This window comes from Dermacentor albipictus, chromosome 5 (assembly GCF_038994185.2).
Source record: "Dermacentor albipictus isolate Rhodes 1998 colony chromosome 5, USDA_Dalb.pri_finalv2, whole genome shotgun sequence".
NCBI classification, from domain to species: Eukaryota; Metazoa; Arthropoda; class Arachnida; order Ixodida; family Ixodidae; genus Dermacentor; species Dermacentor albipictus.
In genome coordinates this window covers 148,731,399-148,750,860 of record NC_091825.1, presented here as the reverse complement: position 1 = coordinate 148,750,860, position 19,462 = coordinate 148,731,399, and the positions used below count along the sequence as shown (strand labels likewise).

Here is a 19,462-nt window from a genome sequence, read left to right as displayed (position 1 = left end):
TTCACTGTGAAAAACTAAAAGTCACTCACACGCACACACGCGCACGACGCTGGTACACCCCGTTTGAGCGAGCCTCGATCTCCATGGGTTTCGCTTGTAGCTTGGTACACGGCTATAATTGAAGCGCAAACGCAGAACGGTAAATCGTACAGCCTTACTTCCAACAATTTTACTTCGGCCCATACTTAAATTATCGGCTCAGGGAACATCAGTACAATGTAATAAGAACGGACCAAGGGCTGATGTCGGCCCTTGCAAAACGTGTGGATGCTCCCCATCACTCCACGAAGCTGTCATTCTGCGTAGACATAAGAATCGCCTCACGCGCAACCTGAGGCCGAAGAAAAGATAGCCCGTAAGCGGCACATGTGTGTCAGTGCCATTGTGTAGCCATCCTGGAGAAAACACTCTGGCGTAGACGCTTCTCGTAAAATATGCTTGTCTTTACCGAACGCCTCTTTCGCATGCCTCTTGTAACCTACAGTTTTTGTTATAGGTGATTATCAAGTGCGAGATGCCCTTCGCATGTGTTGTACTGACAGTTGAGATTTTTTCGCTCGTTTTTGATACCAATCGTTAACTTTCTTGCGCATGTGTGATGACTGCGGCGTGTAGCTTGATTATGTGGCATACTTATTTTCTGAAATAATATTGACACTTGTACATGTTGATCTTTCTCGGATGACCACGTTTCACCGTTTAACAAATTTATCGCACAGCGCAGGACGCGCCTGCATCTATAGGAAGTTTCTGGAACGTTATCGATGCTTTTGTCCGCTGTCTGTTGTCGCCGAACTTGTTGTATCTGATTTCATCGCGTGACGCAAATGGTGCAAAACTTTGTGGAAGACACGTGGGCCCCAGCGATTAGTCTGGAACATTCGACGACTCCTGTATAAAAGCCGACGCGCTTGACCCGCTGATCAGATTTTTCGACGATCGGCGACTGTGTTCGCCGTTCTCGTTGTGCTTTAAGTGTGGCCTGTTTTGTGCGCACAGGTTCGCCCAATAAAAGCTAGTTTTGTTTTTCACAGTATTGCTACTGTGTTCTTTGACGTCACTACCACGTGACAATATTGTTGATCGTACAGCGGACTGCGGTATCCCATCCTGCCACTTCGTCGTTGTTTTTTAGAGCTTGGTTAAAATAATGCAGTGCCAATGAGCCCAATTCCCCACAGTATTATGAACTTGCTGCTGCTTCAAAGTGGCTACCGATTTTCCCTATTTATACGCTTCATCCATAGCGGAGTCATAGTGGAACAATCATTAACAAAGAAAGCCTCCTCTTTCTTACTGCGGTTTCGGGCAGGGCTGAGTGCTAGATTCATGTGAAACTAAAGCAAGGTCCCGACTGAAAGATTAGACTGGCAAACATAGGCTAAACAGACAAATAAATGCAAGACTGAATGCATGATGAATCCAAAAAGGAAAAAAAGAAATGCAAAAAAAGGTATGGGTACGCCCGCGACAAAAAGCGCGCATGACAAGCGCTGCTCTAACGACTGAAGCTTATTCGTCACATCATAATCTCGTCTCAAGCATCAAGCTCATGATCCAGCACAGAAGCAATCCCACACTCACATACTTATACGAAAACCAGGAAGCCTCTTATACATTAGCGTGTTTTATAGCAGTGTGTTTTGGTGCACCGTTTTGTATAAAATGTGAATGTTAATTAACTGTTAATGAATATACATTGTATAAGCAAATTTTGAACCATTGAAACTGCGTACTGCAGACTTCAACATGCACCCCTCATTATCAGAATCGTGAATATGATGCGCCTATTGAGATGACTGAAGATACGAAGATAAACGTCTCATTGCTTCTTCTTTTATATAGAATGTTTTATAACGGCGCTATGCGGAGTTACATACGATCGTGATTACCGTGAGATTGCTTTTGTGATGGCGAAAACACTTGGTGCTATTTTTGCAGTATTATGTGATCAATATAAGCTTCAGTTAGTTCATTTGTGGCCGTGAGTACACTAGTTCTTCCGTTTCAATTTGTGTCAGAAACAAACCGCCAAGAATTAAAGACAAGGGAGAATATGTTGGACACATTTCACAGCCACATGCACGAGATCATCGTACTGTATACAGTCCTCGTTTATTAATGCTTACCTCATGTTTGCTTGCAGAGACTGCACGATGAGTTCGCGTGGGTTGAGCGGAAGCTCCTCATTGTGGTGGGCCTCAGCATCACGGACCACGAAAAGACGGCCGAGGACGTGGCCGAGCAACTCGAAGACATCGCGCGGTATGTATACCACCACCCTGCGTCGTAATCGTAGCGACTTTTCCGCTATGTTCGTGTCCGCCGAAGTGCAATTTTGGCGGATCTATATAGAAAGCTCTTATGGTGATTTCAGAATGAAGCTTTCCTTAGCATTTTAGCAGACTTGTGGAAATTTTGAGCAGAAGATAATTTTACACCGATGTGACAGTATGCTTTTGATATCATCTTTCGGACACACCGCATTTCTTGTAAACATGGATCATGCGCTGCTAAGACGCATCACCTGCGAGCCATAGGTATAGCTTGAGTGGGTGAAGTCGACTGTAGCGCATTCGTGTGAATGGCTAGTTTGTTAGGTCAACGGGAGTGAGTGCGGCAGAGGAACACTTGGCGTTTGCTCGCGTCCGCTCACGGGCTGGTGGTGCGCTACGGGTTGGTGCGCTACGTGTATGTAGTAAACGGCGTGGCGTTGGCACTGTGCTGACCAACTAGAAGAAACGATGCGCTGCCCTCCAATTCGTGCCCTGATTGGATCGAGTTTCGAATGTGTCTTTAGCAGAATTCCCGCAAAAAAAAACTAATGGCAACGCTGTCAAAAAAAGCGCGCGGAAAAAGACCATACGCCATCTGGTCTCGAAAGCCGTAAGCTGAGCAGAATGCATATCAGCGCTGTGTTAAGAGATTACTTATAGAAGAGCGGACGGAAGACTTGTTTTAGATTGCATGATTGCCTGATAACTGGCTAATTGGTTTATTTCATCGTTTGTTATCACAAATACGAGCGTTGTCCTCATCAACGCTAAATTGAATCATTTGTGTATGATTATGTAACCTGCGTTTATTTCATTCTGATAACTTTAAAGGGACAATGAAAACGAAGGATAAGTTAGGCCGTATTTGTGAATTACGGTTGCGCTACAGAAGAACGGCCACTGACCCCGCGAGAGGGCACCGCGTGTGTCAGAGAAGACGCAAAAACAAAAAGCAGGCAACGACGTCGCCCCGAAGTTCCCGCACCTTGCCGTGGCGTCACGAATTAGCACAGCGTGTCTATGGTTGTTAAGAGGTAAATAAGTATATTGACATCCTATGCTGGAACCAGATATTCAACCTAGCACGTTTCCTGCTGCAAAACTGCCAAAATGCGGGTAAACATTTTGAAATCCTTGAGGTCGTATTGCTGTACCTCCGCTGACGTATGACACGAAATTAAAAAAAAGAAAGAAAGGAAGTTCCTCGGCTATATTTGTCTCCTTTTGCCATCAACCGCTGTCGACATAATCGATGAAAATACGCTTTTTAAGTGACATCTCTACTAATACGAACTGATTTAAATTGGTGCGCGCTCTTTAGCGCGTTCTTAACGACAGCCGTTGCCCGGCCTCGCAGGTACTCGGACTACCTGATCCTCGAGACGCACCGTGTCAAGCGCCAGGGTCAGTGCAAGCTGTCGCTGCCTTCGTCTTTCCTCGAGGACAGCACACTCACATCTTCCGTTCCAATCGTAAGGGTTTCGCTATCTGCATGCCCCTTTACACAATATACAACGATGGGCGCCGTCCCAAAAAAGAAAAGAAAAAGAAAGCCCTAATTAGACAACATATAGACATACTACAGATGTCCTCCGGCGAGTTCTATAGATTGTTTATAGACAGCACGGGTTATCTTTAATGTAGACCTCACATGACAAACTTTATCCCATTTATGATGATGCCCATCAGTGAATTGTAGACAGGATAAAAGCGTTGTTGCGGCAAAGTTTTCTTTTCTCAAGGATTGTCCATGATGAATTACGAAGGGCGAAACCATCCGATAAGTAAACCTCAGTTGAATGGAAGCGTACGCGTCCCTCTCGTACTTTTGTATTTGCATTTTTGTTATGCGAAGTGTTGGCTAATGAAGTCGCTGCTTGGGTTGTTAGCCCTAATAATAGCCGCCGTCATATTCAACCAGAACAATCATGACACATTCCTAGCGGCCTATTTCTCGCAAACGGAGGCTTCAAAAATAAAAATACTGAAACCCTTGAAAGGAATATGCAACAAGTTATCAGTTTCAAGTCACTCCAGCCAGGAATATCCAGAAGCGAGAAACGAAAAAAGCGCTGCAGTCCTTTTCAGACGTGTTCCTTTTCTGTTGGCTGGCTTTTAGAGGGGCCCCCTAGGTGTCTATGTCATGCCGTGTCGCGAAGTTGACTTGGGATGGGTTATCGCTTCTCGGCCTTTTTGGCGAGGATCAAAGTGATCTGAGATGCGAGCTTGTTTTTCTGTACATCCTTACAAACAAAGTCACGAACAAGGGTGTTTCAGAGAACGTCTGGGATTTCGTGACTGAATTTATTTTCTGCTATTGTTTTCTCTCTCTCTCTCTGACCCCAGCGAACGGCCCTTGCCTGGATGCGAATCCTGCATGTGGAGAACGACACGTCAATGCACCTCTGCATTTCCTTCAACATGGCCGCCCTGAACTTCAAGACGAGAAAAGGAGACACGAACCTGACCTGCAAAAATGAGCGGTGGTCCAACTATCGTGACGTATGTTTCCGATCCTTGAAGAAGGATGATTCTCTGTGGAGAAAGCTTTTTCTAAAATTACTAGAGAAAACCCCAGTGCAAGCTATGGGTACTACACGGATTTCGTCTTATCTTCACGCTTGTCGCTCCACTTTTTTTTTCTTTATTGATTACGCTATATTTGACTTATTATTTGCATAACTTGTTTCTATACTATTTTTCTAAACGCACTGAAGCAATACGTTCTGCGCAGACTCATAATTATTGCGAATTGTTGCATTTATAACACAGTAGTTTGTCGAATACGATCAAGTGCAAAGCGGCAAAGTCGTTTGAAGCAGGAAAGACGTAGTTTGGGCAACTACGTATAGCACCCGTCATTCTCAGGTGGGTAAAACCACCATAACTGGCAGCTCCAGCAGACCATCAGCGCCTCATTTTCGTCCGTACAGACTCCCAGAACTGTGTTAAAATCGTATTTATTTATTTATTTATTTATTTATTTATTTATTTATTTATTTATTTATTTATTTATTTATTTATTTATTCCATATACCTCACAGGCTCCAGAAGGAGTATTTCGTGAGGGGGGCGGTACAGATAACAATTCTGGAGCAAAAACATAGTTTTTGTTACATAACTATGAACAGAACGCGAACAAATAATAAACAAAGAACGCGAAATAAACAAAGATAGAAACTTCCATCATAAATCCCACCGTAAATTCCTAAACGTTGTCGATTATAACAACGATGATTATGGGATGGCTGAGTCTTTTGAGACCCCGCAATAGCATTCAATACCAGCGCGACAATCGACTTTGTAATGCGCCCCCCAACAAACAGACCGTGCCCAGGCCCGCCACTGGGAGGATGGTTAGGGGGTCGTGAAACCTCCCTAAATTATCGCCTCGGCGTCATACTGACCAGCACAATTTACATGAGCGTCACTGTATTTCCGTTTCAATGTACGCATTGCATGTTATTGTCTTATGTATGTCAGCGATGTTCTTGGTTTACACGTAAAAATAAGTGAATAGAAATCTTGGCCGCCACGCGTGCCCCGCGAAACCCCTCCCGAAAATAATTCCTGGGTACGGCCTTGGCAGTTTGCGATTCGCTTTACCGATGCTTCTTTGGTGACGCATCACATTTGTCGTTCTATAATGCGTCGCTTTACTATATTTTGGATATTTATGGGCTACCTGTTTGTTTAGAGCAAAAACCCATCTCCGGGATTGACAAATGCTTTATGTCATCTTGAACCACATAGCATACTATAGTGCTAGCGAGTGGATCTTTCTTCTTCGTTATCAAGCAGTAAATACAACACAATATCCGTATATCTTGCACGAAGTCGGCATTTGGGTACCTCTGGAGCACACAGATATGTTAATCTAAGACGCCATGATATCGAAAAGCTTTATCATCAAGAAGTAAAGCCTAATTTGTTGCAGCGCCATAGGTGCAACATAACGAACTTGGATAAATTCGCAGAGGATAGACAAATAAGCGCTCCTGTTACGGGTTTATGAACTGATATTATAACGAGACTAGCACATTATGACGCTAGGATACTCGTTGACGCAGATTAAAGGCAATGCGTGCCCCTGACAGGTCTGCTCGAGCAAGGATGGCTACGATGTTCCCGTGCACGTGGACGGGGCGCTGGGCATCTACCGAAACTACCAGAACGCCTGGCAGACGTTCGACGAAGAGGGCACAATTCGCGAAAAGGTGAACGCACAAGTTTTTACCATCTAACAGTTTTCTTTTGCAATCTTCAGTCAGAGTGGATTTATTAGGCGGCGTAGTGGACGGCGCCTACAAATACATCGAGCTTTCCGGACCTCGCGCTGTCGAGAATGGCCAGCTGCAGTGCAAGTTTTGCCAACCAGTTGCGACTGTGGAGGCAACATTCCGGGAGCGTCGCCGCACACCTCTAGCCACGGCGTGACTAAGTCGACTGTGTTGGAACAATACGTGCGTCCTCGACTCTCGGTCGCTGGAGCCGAGTTTGACGAAGTCGCCATTGTAACTAAACGGGCTCGGCGGACCAACTATTGTTACTGAGCCGCGGGGACGTCTACTGACACCCCTTCCCACGCGCCGACCAAGACGCCAGACAATGGGCGGCCGGCGGGCGCGCTGCAGTTCGGGGAATAAATGCCCCTACGGTGCCGGGTCGTCTCCCCTACGGTGCTTCGTCACCCCTGCGGTGCCTGGTCAACTCGCCTACGGTGCTTGGATGGTCGTTTCCGTCACCTGGGTATCGGGGGAGGACCGAGTGTCTAAAAACCGCTGTTGTGCGGCTGCTCAAGACACTCTCTCTCAAGCAGTCATGTTAGACTGATGTTCTTTCTCAAACAGTCATGTTTGACTGATATAAATACTGCAAATAAACCCATATTCGTCGTTCTCGATGAGAAGCAGTCCTTCCCTTCATCAACGTCCTCAGCGTGGATAAGTTGGACAACGGCACGGGCCAGCTACCTTCCAATTCATTTCAGTGATGATAGAAGCACAATTTTGGATTAAGACTAAGAATGTTTTACTAAAATTGCTGAAAATTTATGTTCCAAAAAACTAGAGGAATGACGTTTACAAATACGTAACTCTCTACAAAAAAAAACAGGTATCATATTTCTGTAAGCTGCATCAGTTAGGGCACCTAAATCGGGCAAATTTGATATACGAGTCGACAGCCTACGCAAAATTGTTACAATGTTTACGAGGGTGTTGCAGAAGTCCTATTCACAAATTAGGGATATATTTTAAAGCACTCTTTAAGAAATCAAATTTGACCGCTTTTGACATATCATTAGGTGCCTTTTACAGAATTGCGCTAGCGTTTTTTCTTTGTTTTCTTTTGCTTGATAGTCGAGTTGCCTTTTTATATGGCAATTCTCAACAATTCTTGTAACAAAAAATGAAGGCCTAAATAAGTTTCCCACAGTCACAAAATTTTTTGCCTAAGTGTAGCAAACCTCATCAAAGATCACTGGATTCGTTGCTGCGAAAAACGATTTCAGGTATTCCAATGTATCTAAATCAGAGCAGAATTCAATGTATCTAAATCAGAATATATATATATATATATATATATATATATATATATATATATATATATATATATATATATATATATATATATATATGTATATATATGTATTGTTACGCTCTTAGGTGCATAGTGGGTTCACGCCTCAACAAACAGTGTGCGGGGGCACCGAAGAGTGGTGAACGAAGAAGACGACGTGTGGCTGGCTGGCTGAAGCTAACGCCTGAGGCGTTAGCTTCAGAAAGTAACGCCTGAGTAACGCCTGAGGCGTGAACCTCAGGCGTGAAAGTCGTGAGGCAGGCGCAGAAAGGCGTGAACCTCAGAAAGTAACGCCTGAGGCGTGAACCCACTATGCACCTAAGAGCGTAAAAATATATATATATATATATATATATATATATATATATATATATATATATATATATATATATATATATATATATATATATATATAGCTTAGCAGGCTTGTGATTTGGGAAAGTAGGAATTATAAAGTTATGACAGACAGGTACCACGATAATAGGTGCAGGAATTAAGGGACAGAACAATCGCAGACACAGCGATGTCTACCTGCTGGAAGACCACGGTAGGAAACTGCCAAATCTGAGATGGTCAAAATTAATCCTGAATCCCCCATTATGGAGTGCCTCATAGTCAGATTGTGGTTTTGGCACGTAGAACGCCAGAATTTATTATTTTTTTCGCGATAGGAAATACGTGATCGCCTTCACCCGCCACCATTCCCGTGTCATGTCGTACTGTCCACGTGTCAAACGGACAATATCGTGTCTCGCTCCTCGCTCCTGTCGTTTCAGCGTCAGTTCTGCCCAGATGTACCGAAAGTTGGGTGTGCTGGTATGCATTCAAGACAGTTCTAAGCAGGGCAAGAAAGCGCAGGTAAAGGGCAGAGAAAACACACCGGATCACGTGTTCTTTCAAACAGATCACGTGTTGCTTCAAAACACTTATGCAGCGCTTGTCCGGCCTGTTTTCCCTGCCCTTTGTCTGCGTCTTCTTGAGCTGCGAAGAATTTCCTTAAATATAGATGACAATTCTGTGTTCACTGATCGCATTGAATACTTCCGATATGGGAAAATGTAACTGCATTCTTATAGCAAGAGACAAGAAGCAGTAATCTGCTGCTGCGGGAGTCATTCGTGCGGTGGGAGTCATCTTTTAATGCAGAAGCATTGTTCTATGGCCACGTTTCAAAGTAAATACCAGTAAAAATGCCACTTGGTTCTCGCCTCCCCTAGAACAGGCTGAATCAGCGAAGATGCAAAGAAAAAAGGCTGTGTGAGAGTTGAGCCTATATAACCGACTGGCTGCTTTGTTGCCGCGGTGTATCGTGTGGCTAGGTTGGCTGGGTCGCCAAGACACTTTACGCCGAACATCTGTAACGGAACTGCCGTTCGCAGCTGGCGTACAATTGCGCCGTTGTGTAGTCAACAGGTGGGACACTCAAACGATGTCCACGGCGTCGTGAAAGTGCTCATGAAGTCTACATCCGGCTAATCTAACCAGTTAGAAAGATTACGCATGAACCAACCCTTTGCATTAGCCACCTGCCTTAATCCACCCGCCCACACTTTCTCTCTCTGTTTCTCTTTCTCACACAAACACGCGCAAGCGCACACACGTGAGCACGTTACCGCTTAAACGCCGCCTCTGAAATGAACGCCTGTAAGCAGACTTCTTCCTACAATTGCCCTTATTTTGGAGAAACCAACCTTAGCGAGTATTTTCCACGAACTGCGCCCACATTGAGCGACCACTTTCAGCGACTACTTTCGAGTTGCATGTAAAGTCTACACGTACGAGCTATTTATTGCCTGTTAAAAAAAACACAAAACAAAAAGAAATGAAGACGTGCTTGACTGGTAATGTGAACTTACCTTCACGCAGGTGCAAAGGGCTGTAACCCTGTACCCTCGTCTGTGCGTGGCTGCATTCTACCTTGAATACGAAGACTCCACGGGCTTCTGCCGGCCCAAGTTCTCACGGCTATCCGAAATAGCCCAAACACTGAACAGAGGCGAGCACTCTTGAATCGTTGTAGCGTAATGCGCAAAGAACCTTGTCCGATTAGTTGGTGCATATGCCGAAATTTTAGGCGAGTTAACGAACGACTAAGGTAAAGCGATCTTTCTGTAAGAATTAACGCCGTACATGGACATTTACCCAGCCTCTTGGTACATATTTACATGAACAATGCCGCTTCTTGGACGCGCGAAGACGTCGAAGAGAGAAGGGGCGTAATTTTCACTCGTGCTGACAGAAACGTACCAGGCTGATATATATAGTGCGGAATGCATTACTGATAGTAGTTCAATTGCAGTGTATCGTGGGGATTTCATGACTGGAAATAAACTTCCTGGACGATATATTTATTATATTAAGCTGGCCCTCTCGCCTGTGTTGCATGTGCGCTAATTGGCCTTGAGCATGCGTACTTACATTTAGGTAGATTTTCACGAAGATAGCTTTAGCTCTGTTCCGGTTCCGTGTGTCCTTCTTGCGCCGTATTTCGGCATAAAGCTTCCGTAATAAGCCTCATTTTCTATCCAAGAACAATGACATTAAAAATTCTTTGTAGAGTTTGTAGAGAAAAAAGAAAAAAAAGGACCTCGATCTCTTGCACAACAAACTTTGTCAACCGCCTCACAGCGTTACGCTTGCCGTCAAGTTAGTGATTTCTTTTTCGTTACATTTGAGATGCTGCAAGATAGTCGAATCATTAGCCCTGAAAGTTTATCTTTATTGTTATTAATTTTTTGAAGCGAGGGTTTAACGTGGTATACAAAAAAGCGCTTAGATGTATAGAGGAACGAAGAGCATTTACAATTGTTCTTTCATTCCTCCAGCCTATTTCCAGCAGTCCTTAACAACAATGATTGCCCCCTAGTACCACTGCAAATGTTGGTGTCTAGAGCATCCAAGCACGCAGTGGTACGAAAGTACGCGTATAAGCGAAAATACCGCGCAACCATGTCATGCGGTGCAACGTTTAGTCTAATAGTAAATGCTTTGTGCAGGTCCCGTGAAAAACTTGGTAGAACTGAAACCACCGACCAACAATGGAGGTAAACAAATCCTTCGATACCTTTTGCATGCCTCTGTGCTCCGCTAAAAATTTAAAAAAAAGAAGTAGTCCATACGACGAGACATGCTCTTTTTCTCAATTTTATTAAGTTTCGCAACTGCGAATTATCACTTCAGCTGGTTGCACACTCTAGCCTGTAGCTTGGTTTGTCCAAAAAGAAATGGCTGTTGTCACCATTTTAAGTGCATCTGCAGATTGGTCACCGTTCGGTAACACATCCAGAGCTTTTATTGAGATGGCGGGAAAGATGGGGGGAGTTAGAAGTGGGGGCAAGCTCGCTCTTATTACGTGACTAACTTGTCGTTCCGCAGTACTCTGGACCAATCGAGGCGTTAATTCAAAAAATAAAATTAATTTTGGGTTTTATTTACTTGCCAAAAACACGATCTAATTTTGAGCCAGGCCACACTGGAGGACGTCGGATTAATTTTGACCACCTAACACGTACGTAAATCTAAACATTAGCCCCCCCCCCCTTTTTTTTTTGCATTCCGCGCCCGTCTGAATGCGGCGACCGGGGTGATTGAACCCCGGATCTCGAAGCTCCGCTTTCAGCCGATGCCGTTTTGGGCCTGTTAGGTTATATCGGTTTTGCCAATATAAATGCGACCACACTGTGAGAGTGAGTAATGAATCACACCATCGGCACAATCTACAATTTGCTTATGGTTATTAGTCAGGGAGGAGACGTGTACCCCTCGGCTATGGTCGTCTCGTTCACTCTTACAGGAGAAAGGTGTCGCAGAAATGTTTCTTTGCAGTATCTACTGGTAAAAGCGTAAAAATCTGTGGAGATTAAGCTTATAAAGTATAATACTGCAATGTACTAGATCGAGACCGGTCCGCTACGTGCACAGCAATGGAAGGAGAGAAAGACTGCACTTAAAAACAAATGTAGCGGCACACAACATACCACTAATGACGCCTTGCATTTCGTTTGCAGATTTTCGCGCTCGGCATGGAGCAGGTAAGGAACTATTGATGTCGTTTCACCTACCGGAAAGGGAACCGCGTCATGCTCTCGTAGTAGTATGCAAAGCACGTGTAGTTAGCTTCGGAATTCACGTTCCGCCCCTTTGATTTACACTCGCGGTGGTATTCACAGCATCTATACTAAAGGACCCCACACCAGGATTGAGCATTTTCAATGGGCGAGCGCGGAGCGTAGATCATGCGGTGACGATCGTGTTTGCAAAAGTACTGCACACAAGTAAACCATTGAAAAAGCTGAATGTCCAAGCAAAAGCCCACGCGTGCTCTCATTCTCAAAGCAGCCTTCCTCCCTTTCGCAAGAAACGATGTCACAGGCAATCGCCTCCGCGTCCCATGAACAGCCTGCATAGTGTGCTGAAATAGCCAGCAGCAACGCGAACTTTGGATGTCCCGTGAAAACTAAAGTGCGCAAAAACCTATTATCTCGCATCTTGCTGTTACCGCTTTGTTTTGCATGGACCTCTCAGCACTGCCTTGGCGCTGTAGTGATGAGTCGCGCTGAAGGTTAGGTCATGGAAAAGTGAAAGGATGCCTGAAATGGATCAGGTATATTGAAATGCAGCCGCGTAGTTAAATCAGTAGTCCAATGTAGTCCAGTAGTCCAATCAGTAGTTTTCCAATGCACTTCCAGTGGTGACGACTGGCAAGCCTGAAGAAGAGCGGACGGGGCGCCGTAAGTACATCCGACTGAAAGGAAGGCGATGCTCGCGAGTCTAGAAGTTTTGTCCTCGGAAGCTTGTATCTAAATACATGGTAATTGAGAAATTGTATTTCTCCGCATTCAATGCACCACATTCCGTGAGGTTTGTTATGTTCAAAGGAAAAAGTTACAATCTACCTACTCTATGAAGCAGATCTTTTATTTAGACAATCTATTTTGAATGCATTTAAATTAGGAGTGCCAAAGCGGAAAAAAGTATATGTTTGTGAACCGCGGAAAGGCAGTCACCTGGTACAGGTAGAGAGTGTCTGGGAGAAGCTGGAGGATCTCGGAGTACACGCGCCTCGACGTGTCAACACCACTACAAAACAAAACATACACGACCAAAGTATAGGACTGCCTAAACTGTACATTTGCATGACAAACACAAAACAATATGCGCAGGAGTGAACAAAATATTACGCAATGTATTTAATCTATTTCTTCATGTATTTCCTCAATCGGCGCTGTGTTGCTTAATTGGGAACGAAGTGGCTACTCGTTGTGGTTGTTGCTGTTGTTAATTGTTACAAAAATTGCGATGATGCCAGCTTACACCAATCCTCAACTCTCTTGTTATGTTTTCTGTAGTTTAGCGCGGAAACTTGAGGCAGAACAGACAGAAGTCGACACACGCACAGACAAGTTTCTTCGCGCTAAGCACTAGAAAAGATGTCGTACGAACGAGTTCGAAAGTGAAGTGTCTTAGAACTTTCTTCCCATCTCGCTCGCTGACTGACGTCAAGCCCGCCCACACGTGTTTCGCAGCGCATAACCTCATTTGCGTGATGACGGAGAAGACGAGCGTGAAGCAGCAGTTCCCGAATGAAGCTTGCGACTTCGTGGTCTTCATGGACCTCACGTACAACGGTCAGGACGACAAACTGGTGCCAAAGACCAACGGTTCGTGGTAATCTTTCCCAACCGCAGCCTCTGTCTAAAACGTCGCGAAACCGCTGCATCAAAGTCCCGTTGCATGCAAGCTTATCACTCATCACGGTGGCTCAGCGGCCATGGCGCTGCGCTGATGAATACGAGGTCCATGGCTCGATTCCCGGACGGGGCGGACGCGTTATAAATGGGGGTGCAATGCAAAATCGTTCGTGTGTCGTGTTTTGTGTTGAACCCCGGATGCCATTGCAGGGGTAAAGCACAGGAATCGGACAAAGGAAAGCACAAGGAAGACATACTAACCATTTCGTCAGATTCCTGCGCCGTTCCCCTGAAACGATGAACAACCAACAGGACCAAATTGTAACGCTTTCGCGTACCGTGAATTGGGTGCACGTTAAAGAGCATCAAGTGGTCCATATAACTCCGGAGCCCTCCACCACGGCAAACCACTCCGCAAATTCGGTACATTAATGTCCACAGTTAATGATTAAATCAAACTGATCGCGCGTCGCTACCATCTCTTCGAGACACGCATAAAAAAAATGCAAGATCAACGTCATGCTCTGCAGCGGCTTAGCGTGCGAAATCCTAGTGGTGTGGACCGCATAAAAAACACTCAGCTGAATCTGTCCTCCATTACCCATACCTGTTCACGGAAATAAACTTAAGGAGATCGTTCGCACGAATGAGGTCACTCTATCATCTCACGGTGCCTTTCAGGCTCGGGCTTCGAGCTATTCCGGGCGATGGCGGCCAATGGCTCTGGCAACCACCTGGTGGCCGTCAGCCAGGAGGACATCAGCGAGTGCATGGACAAGTGGAAGGACCCGCTCCCGCTGTCACACTTCGTCATCACTACCACGTCGTGGATCACGAAGAACAAGTTCGGTGGGCTCGCCTTCCTCGGAGTGCATGTCCCCAACGACCGCTTACCTACACTGCACAAGATACTTCAGGTGAGACTCGCATGAGTAAAGCAGAGATAAAATGGCCTGGCCGGCAGTTAAGGGTGGCATAGATCCACTGGATGATGAATTAGAGCGAGACTAAATGTTGCTGGAGCCTAGCGCTGTGTTTTCAAAGCTCTTGGAAAACTCCATTATGGTGAGGTTGGAAAGCAAGGACGATGGAAATTGCAAGCACGTGCTCGGGGCTTGAAGAAACACAACCGTTTACATTAAGGGCTCGGAGGAAGCCTGGTAGGAACGCTATAAAAGTCCGACTGATATATAACTGCTCATTCAGGTGGTACTTGTTGATGTTCGTGTTAGCACAACTATAGCACGTCGATGTGGCTGTTGTCTTTACTTTGTTCTGTCTGAAGCGCTGTTTGATTGCCTTCTAAGATTGCACCAACCAGCCCAGTTCAGCACACTTTTTGATACCATAAAGTACGTTTGTATGTTCCGGAAGCGTCTCAGAATAGATGAGTACAATGCTGATAAAGTATTTCGACATGTCTTCATACCACTGCCACCGTCTGCAGGGGAGGTATTCTGTAAGAGTCCGCCTAGTGGACTCGTCCATTTCTTCTGCTGTTGAAGCTCTGATTAGCTGGGGCTGGGCTGCGCGACCGCAGCAACAAGACGCCACAGCCAATCAGCACTCGATCAGCAGACGAAATGCACATGTCCACAGGTGGACTCTTACAGAATTCTCCCCAGTTCTTCGGGGGTATAAAAAAGAAAAAGAAAAATTTTCGCACATACGCGAGGGACTCTTCGTGGTATATATCAATCTAAGATCGTTAATGTGACTCCTCAACTCGGCGCCTCGACGATCAGGTCTTAGCATACCAAACGTTTATTGCGTTGAATAATAGCAATCAATCTTTTTAATAGAAACAGCGCTGGCTGCCACTTTCAATGCAGAAATTCCACGAGGCGTTTAAGGAGAACCAGCCGCGGTCGCTTTTGCTGGTGTTCGCCATCCAGGTGAAGAACTACAAGTCAGCTGCCGTCGAAGTGCTTCAGAATCTGCAGAAGATCGTCAAGTAAGATTTCTTCACTACACAAACGCGGAGCAAAGTGGGGCACAGGTACATAAGCCTGCGTACATAACTTTCTGAGGCACCGGGTTGACTAAATGGCTTCTCTTTGCAGGGTGGTCGACTACACCATCCTGGAGACGCACCACTCGAGGCCTTTGACCACGTGCAGTGCTCTCCTACCTACGTCATTTAGAGAGTACAGCGACGTGGCCGACAGTGTGCCCGTGGTAAGTATCTGAATAGTGACGATCGTCACGACCAGCGCAGCGAAGGCCACATCGGGGCTAACGTTGCCGTGGCCTCCGAGATTGCAATGGCGAACCGTGGCTCCCGTGCACTCTCGGAGGCCACGACATAATATTAGTGGAAATAGCAAATCTACGAAATAAAACCAGAGCAAGCCCGATACTAACCACGTTGAAAAGAGACGCATATTGCCACGTTGTGCTGACGGTTAATAACCCCAGTGGTACAACGCAAGTCACAAAACTAACCTTTCTTCGTACGAAACTGTGCCCAGCGAAACAAGCTACAGTGGGCGCAATGATATCGGTGAGCACACTCGTCGATCGTCGAGCTCTGATGTGCGGATCAGACGCGCCGGCTATATATGCGTGGTTCAACGAACTTTCCAGCGCAATCGCGGGTGCTCGCGTAAGTGCTAGAATGTGCATAAATATTCACGTCGCGCACACAATCTGGTTACACACGGCTTGGCGGCGACACAAGCAGTAGATAGAGCCAGCGATAACATTTGAGAAGCTTCCTATACAGAAAGGCGCGTCTTGCGCTGAGCGCTAACGTTAGCAGTTAATGTGTTAGGACGTGAAATGTGGTTCCAGGAAAAAGGACAAACGAGCACTCGCGTCAATATACGCAGCGCGGTCATCTAATTACGTTCCACTTGAATCATGCACACATGCATAACGTTGAAGGTAAATACCATCAGGTAGCAAAGAAAATAGAAAGGCAAAAAAAAAAGAATGCACCAGCGCATGTAAAAGGAATATGGTACAGAAAATCACCTATTGTACCCTCGTGACCTAGAACAACATCGAGCTCATCGACGCCAAGGCGCACTGACACCTAGCCTACGAACAAGCAGCCCAGCCGCACTATCGCTGGTTCTTCAATAATTGGACTAGTAGCTTGATCCGCGATTCTCTCCGAAACGATGCACGCTCCTGGAACAGCGCTCCGCAGAACTGTCCGAAATGAAGTTGAATGTAGGACGAGCAGCTTCCAGCGCTCCGTTGCCTTATAGAGTGATAAGGCATGCTGCAGTGTCGCATAACGATAATGCGTGCAGGTGACGGCGCTCGAGTGGACCAACAAGTTGCAGAACGGCGTGGAGCCACTGCCCAAACTGTGTTTCTCGCTCAGCCTGGCTTCACTGAATTACACGCTCAAGACAACCACCAACAACGTTGGCGCGCCCTGTGACGGCGAGACGCTCATTCCCTACAACCAGGCACGTGCTCTACGACGCATGCCTGCACAGTCAGTCTAAACGACGAAGCGAGGCTTTCAATTTTACTTTGAGACCGGGCAAAGCGAAAAGCGGCTGTATTTGAGCCGTGCCGTTCAGTGCATTGAAACATACATTTACAACATATATATATAAAATTAACAATAGACAATAACACAATAATTTGAATGCAGAAGTTCTCACAAAGCATTAAACACGAAAGAGTTGAAGAATTGGTTGTGCTTAACATGCAACCAAGTGCTTTACATATCATGTATATTAAATTTGCAGGGCATGGCTTGGTTCATGCAGAAATCGCATGCGCTGGTTTGTAACAGTCGTTTGCGCGAACTCGAACACCTTGAGCTCGCTGAAGTATTACGTCAACAATATGTAAACACTTGCAAAGCGTTCTACAGCGCCGAAGAGGTTTACTCTATGCGCTTGAAGTGCGAATGACACCGTATATCGGGACGTCAGTCTTCTGAGAACACGTAATAAAAATCGCAGCCGCCATCGCTTCTGCCACGCGTGCTGTTCAACGTATTTTTACAGGTAGAAAGACAAATGAAAATGTTTACAGGCTGTTTACAGGTTGTATGCAACTCTGATGATGAAGTCAAAATGGCTTAAGATCCATATGTCGTATTCTTCGTCACAAAGCATAACCTTGTCTTATCGCAGTGCTATACTATGACAGCAGTATGATATGATGGCACGTCGAGAACCTGGTTTCACAAAATCCCTACGGATACGACGCAACAAAAACGCAAATTAACAATAAGGTTCATGTTCTAAGATTTTAGGTTATATGTCGCAAATCAGCGCTATCTTGCTTTGGTTAGCTGCAGAAGCACGAAAAAGAAGAGACGGATATTGAGACGTGTGTCCATCATCTAAGGCCATCAACCGTGTGATAGCCTAAGCTAAGCAGGTTTGTGCTTTGTTGGTGAAGCAGTCAGTTTGACGACACAAAATATGTGTGCACTTCCGCGAGAGGAAGGCCTTGTCTTTAGACGACGCCTGCTTCGCGTGCAGACATGTTCCGGAGACGACTGGGTGGGCCCCATTCAGGACGAGCGGGCCATCGCGGCGTACCACTACCGAAACAACGAGTGGCAATCCTTCCTCACACCGGACGGCATCACCAAGATGGTAAGTTTGATTCACGTGAGCGGGGGAAAAAATATGAATACAACAAGAATAGGAGGGGTAGCAGTAAACGGAGTTACTTGTATATGTTAACAAACTAATAAAATGGTTCTCTATCTCCCTCTCTCTACCAAATGAATAAATAAAGTAATTCATAGGGTTTTACGTGACAAAACCACCACCTGATAATGAGGCACCCCATAGTGGGACACTCCGGATTAATTTTGACCACCTGGGGTTCTTTGACGTGCACTAAGTACACGGGTGCTTTTGCATTTCGGCTCCATCGTAATGCGGCCGCCGTGGTCGGGATGTGATCCCGCGACCTCGTGCTTAGCAGCGCAACACCAAAGCCACTAAGCAACCACGGTCGATTATATGCTACCAAAAACCTTACAATAAATATACAGTAACTGTAGGAGTAAACGGAGACCCAAGTTACTGCATAGGCTCGAGCATAAGTGTCGATTACGGGACTGCACCACCGAATGCACCATTAAGACAAAAATTCGCACGAGCAGCTGAAAGAAAAAAAGAGTTTAATTGCCTGTTACCAGTGCGTGTTCTTGAAATTGTTAATGGATCGTCCTTTTTCTTTTGGTATTCTTGTGGGTGGAATGCTTTAGAAAATAATAAGCTGCAGCGCATAAATAAGGGGAAACGAAGGACCGAATGTATCTTTTAGGTCGTGGTTGTGTGTTGTTATCGAATGTTACAAGGAGATTCTTTTTGTACAAAGGAATTGAACCACGCTTAAGTAAACTTGAAAATGTTGACCACAACAATGAGTGGTTTATTTTATGCGCCTCCCTCAATGCACTGTTAAGTCGAATTCCACACCAACCTCTCCTCCTTCCCCTAAACAACTCCCCCCCGCCCCTCTTTAAAGACGACCCAGGTGGCTTCGCTAGGGGATTATGACAAATGGAACCAAGTGTACCAAAAGCTATACGTTGGGCTTGGTCAGCTTGACGAAAATTCTTCGCAAATTGTCTGCAAATTTACTTACCTGAAATCGCTCTTTTTTACCTTTAGTTTGTCTTTTTTTTATTTTTAACCAGATGCGACTTGCCCTGAAGATGAACCCGAGCGTATGCGCTGCGGCCTACTACGTGGACTACGAGGATTACCAAGGCCTGTGCAAGCAGAACGAGACGTTCCCTCGACTAACGGCTCTGCGACACGTCCTCGATCAAGTCAGGACGCGCTGAACGGCACCCGTCACCCAAGCGCGTCACTTGCAGTCCTTGAAATGAAGATGCTCACATGTCTCGCCATACACGACACTGTCTTTCTTTCTTTTTTTTCGCACTTGTTGGCGCACAGCCGCAAAAAAACGGGCAGT

The 19,462-nt window shown here is 45.6% G+C and overlaps 1 protein-coding gene across 2 annotated transcripts in view; it reads left to right on the top strand.

Moving 5' to 3' along the window:
- LOC135897636 (uncharacterized) overlaps positions 1–19,396 on the top strand; it is a 50,031-nt gene extending 30,635 nt beyond the window's left edge. For both annotated transcript variants that reach the window (XM_065426331.1, XM_065426330.1), the window contains exons 21-35: positions 2,147–2,265; positions 3,634–3,748; positions 4,623–4,778; positions 6,374–6,493; positions 9,723–9,852; positions 10,853–10,900; positions 11,864–11,887; positions 12,545–12,586; positions 13,382–13,516; positions 14,228–14,463; positions 15,379–15,500; positions 15,610–15,724; positions 16,807–16,968; positions 18,004–18,120; positions 19,179–19,396. In XM_065426331.1, the coding sequence (XP_065282403.1) occupies positions 2,147–2,265; positions 3,634–3,748; positions 4,623–4,778; positions 6,374–6,493; positions 9,723–9,852; positions 10,853–10,900; positions 11,864–11,887; positions 12,545–12,586; positions 13,382–13,516; positions 14,228–14,463; positions 15,379–15,500; positions 15,610–15,724; positions 16,807–16,968; positions 18,004–18,120; positions 19,179–19,328 (1,791 nt within the window). In that variant the 3' untranslated portion in view covers positions 19,329–19,396. The remainder of the gene's footprint in view (positions 1–2,146; positions 2,266–3,633; positions 3,749–4,622; positions 4,779–6,373; positions 6,494–9,722; positions 9,853–10,852; positions 10,901–11,863; positions 11,888–12,544; positions 12,587–13,381; positions 13,517–14,227; positions 14,464–15,378; positions 15,501–15,609; positions 15,725–16,806; positions 16,969–18,003; positions 18,121–19,178) is intronic.
- Positions 19,397–19,462: the final 66 nt, after the last annotated feature.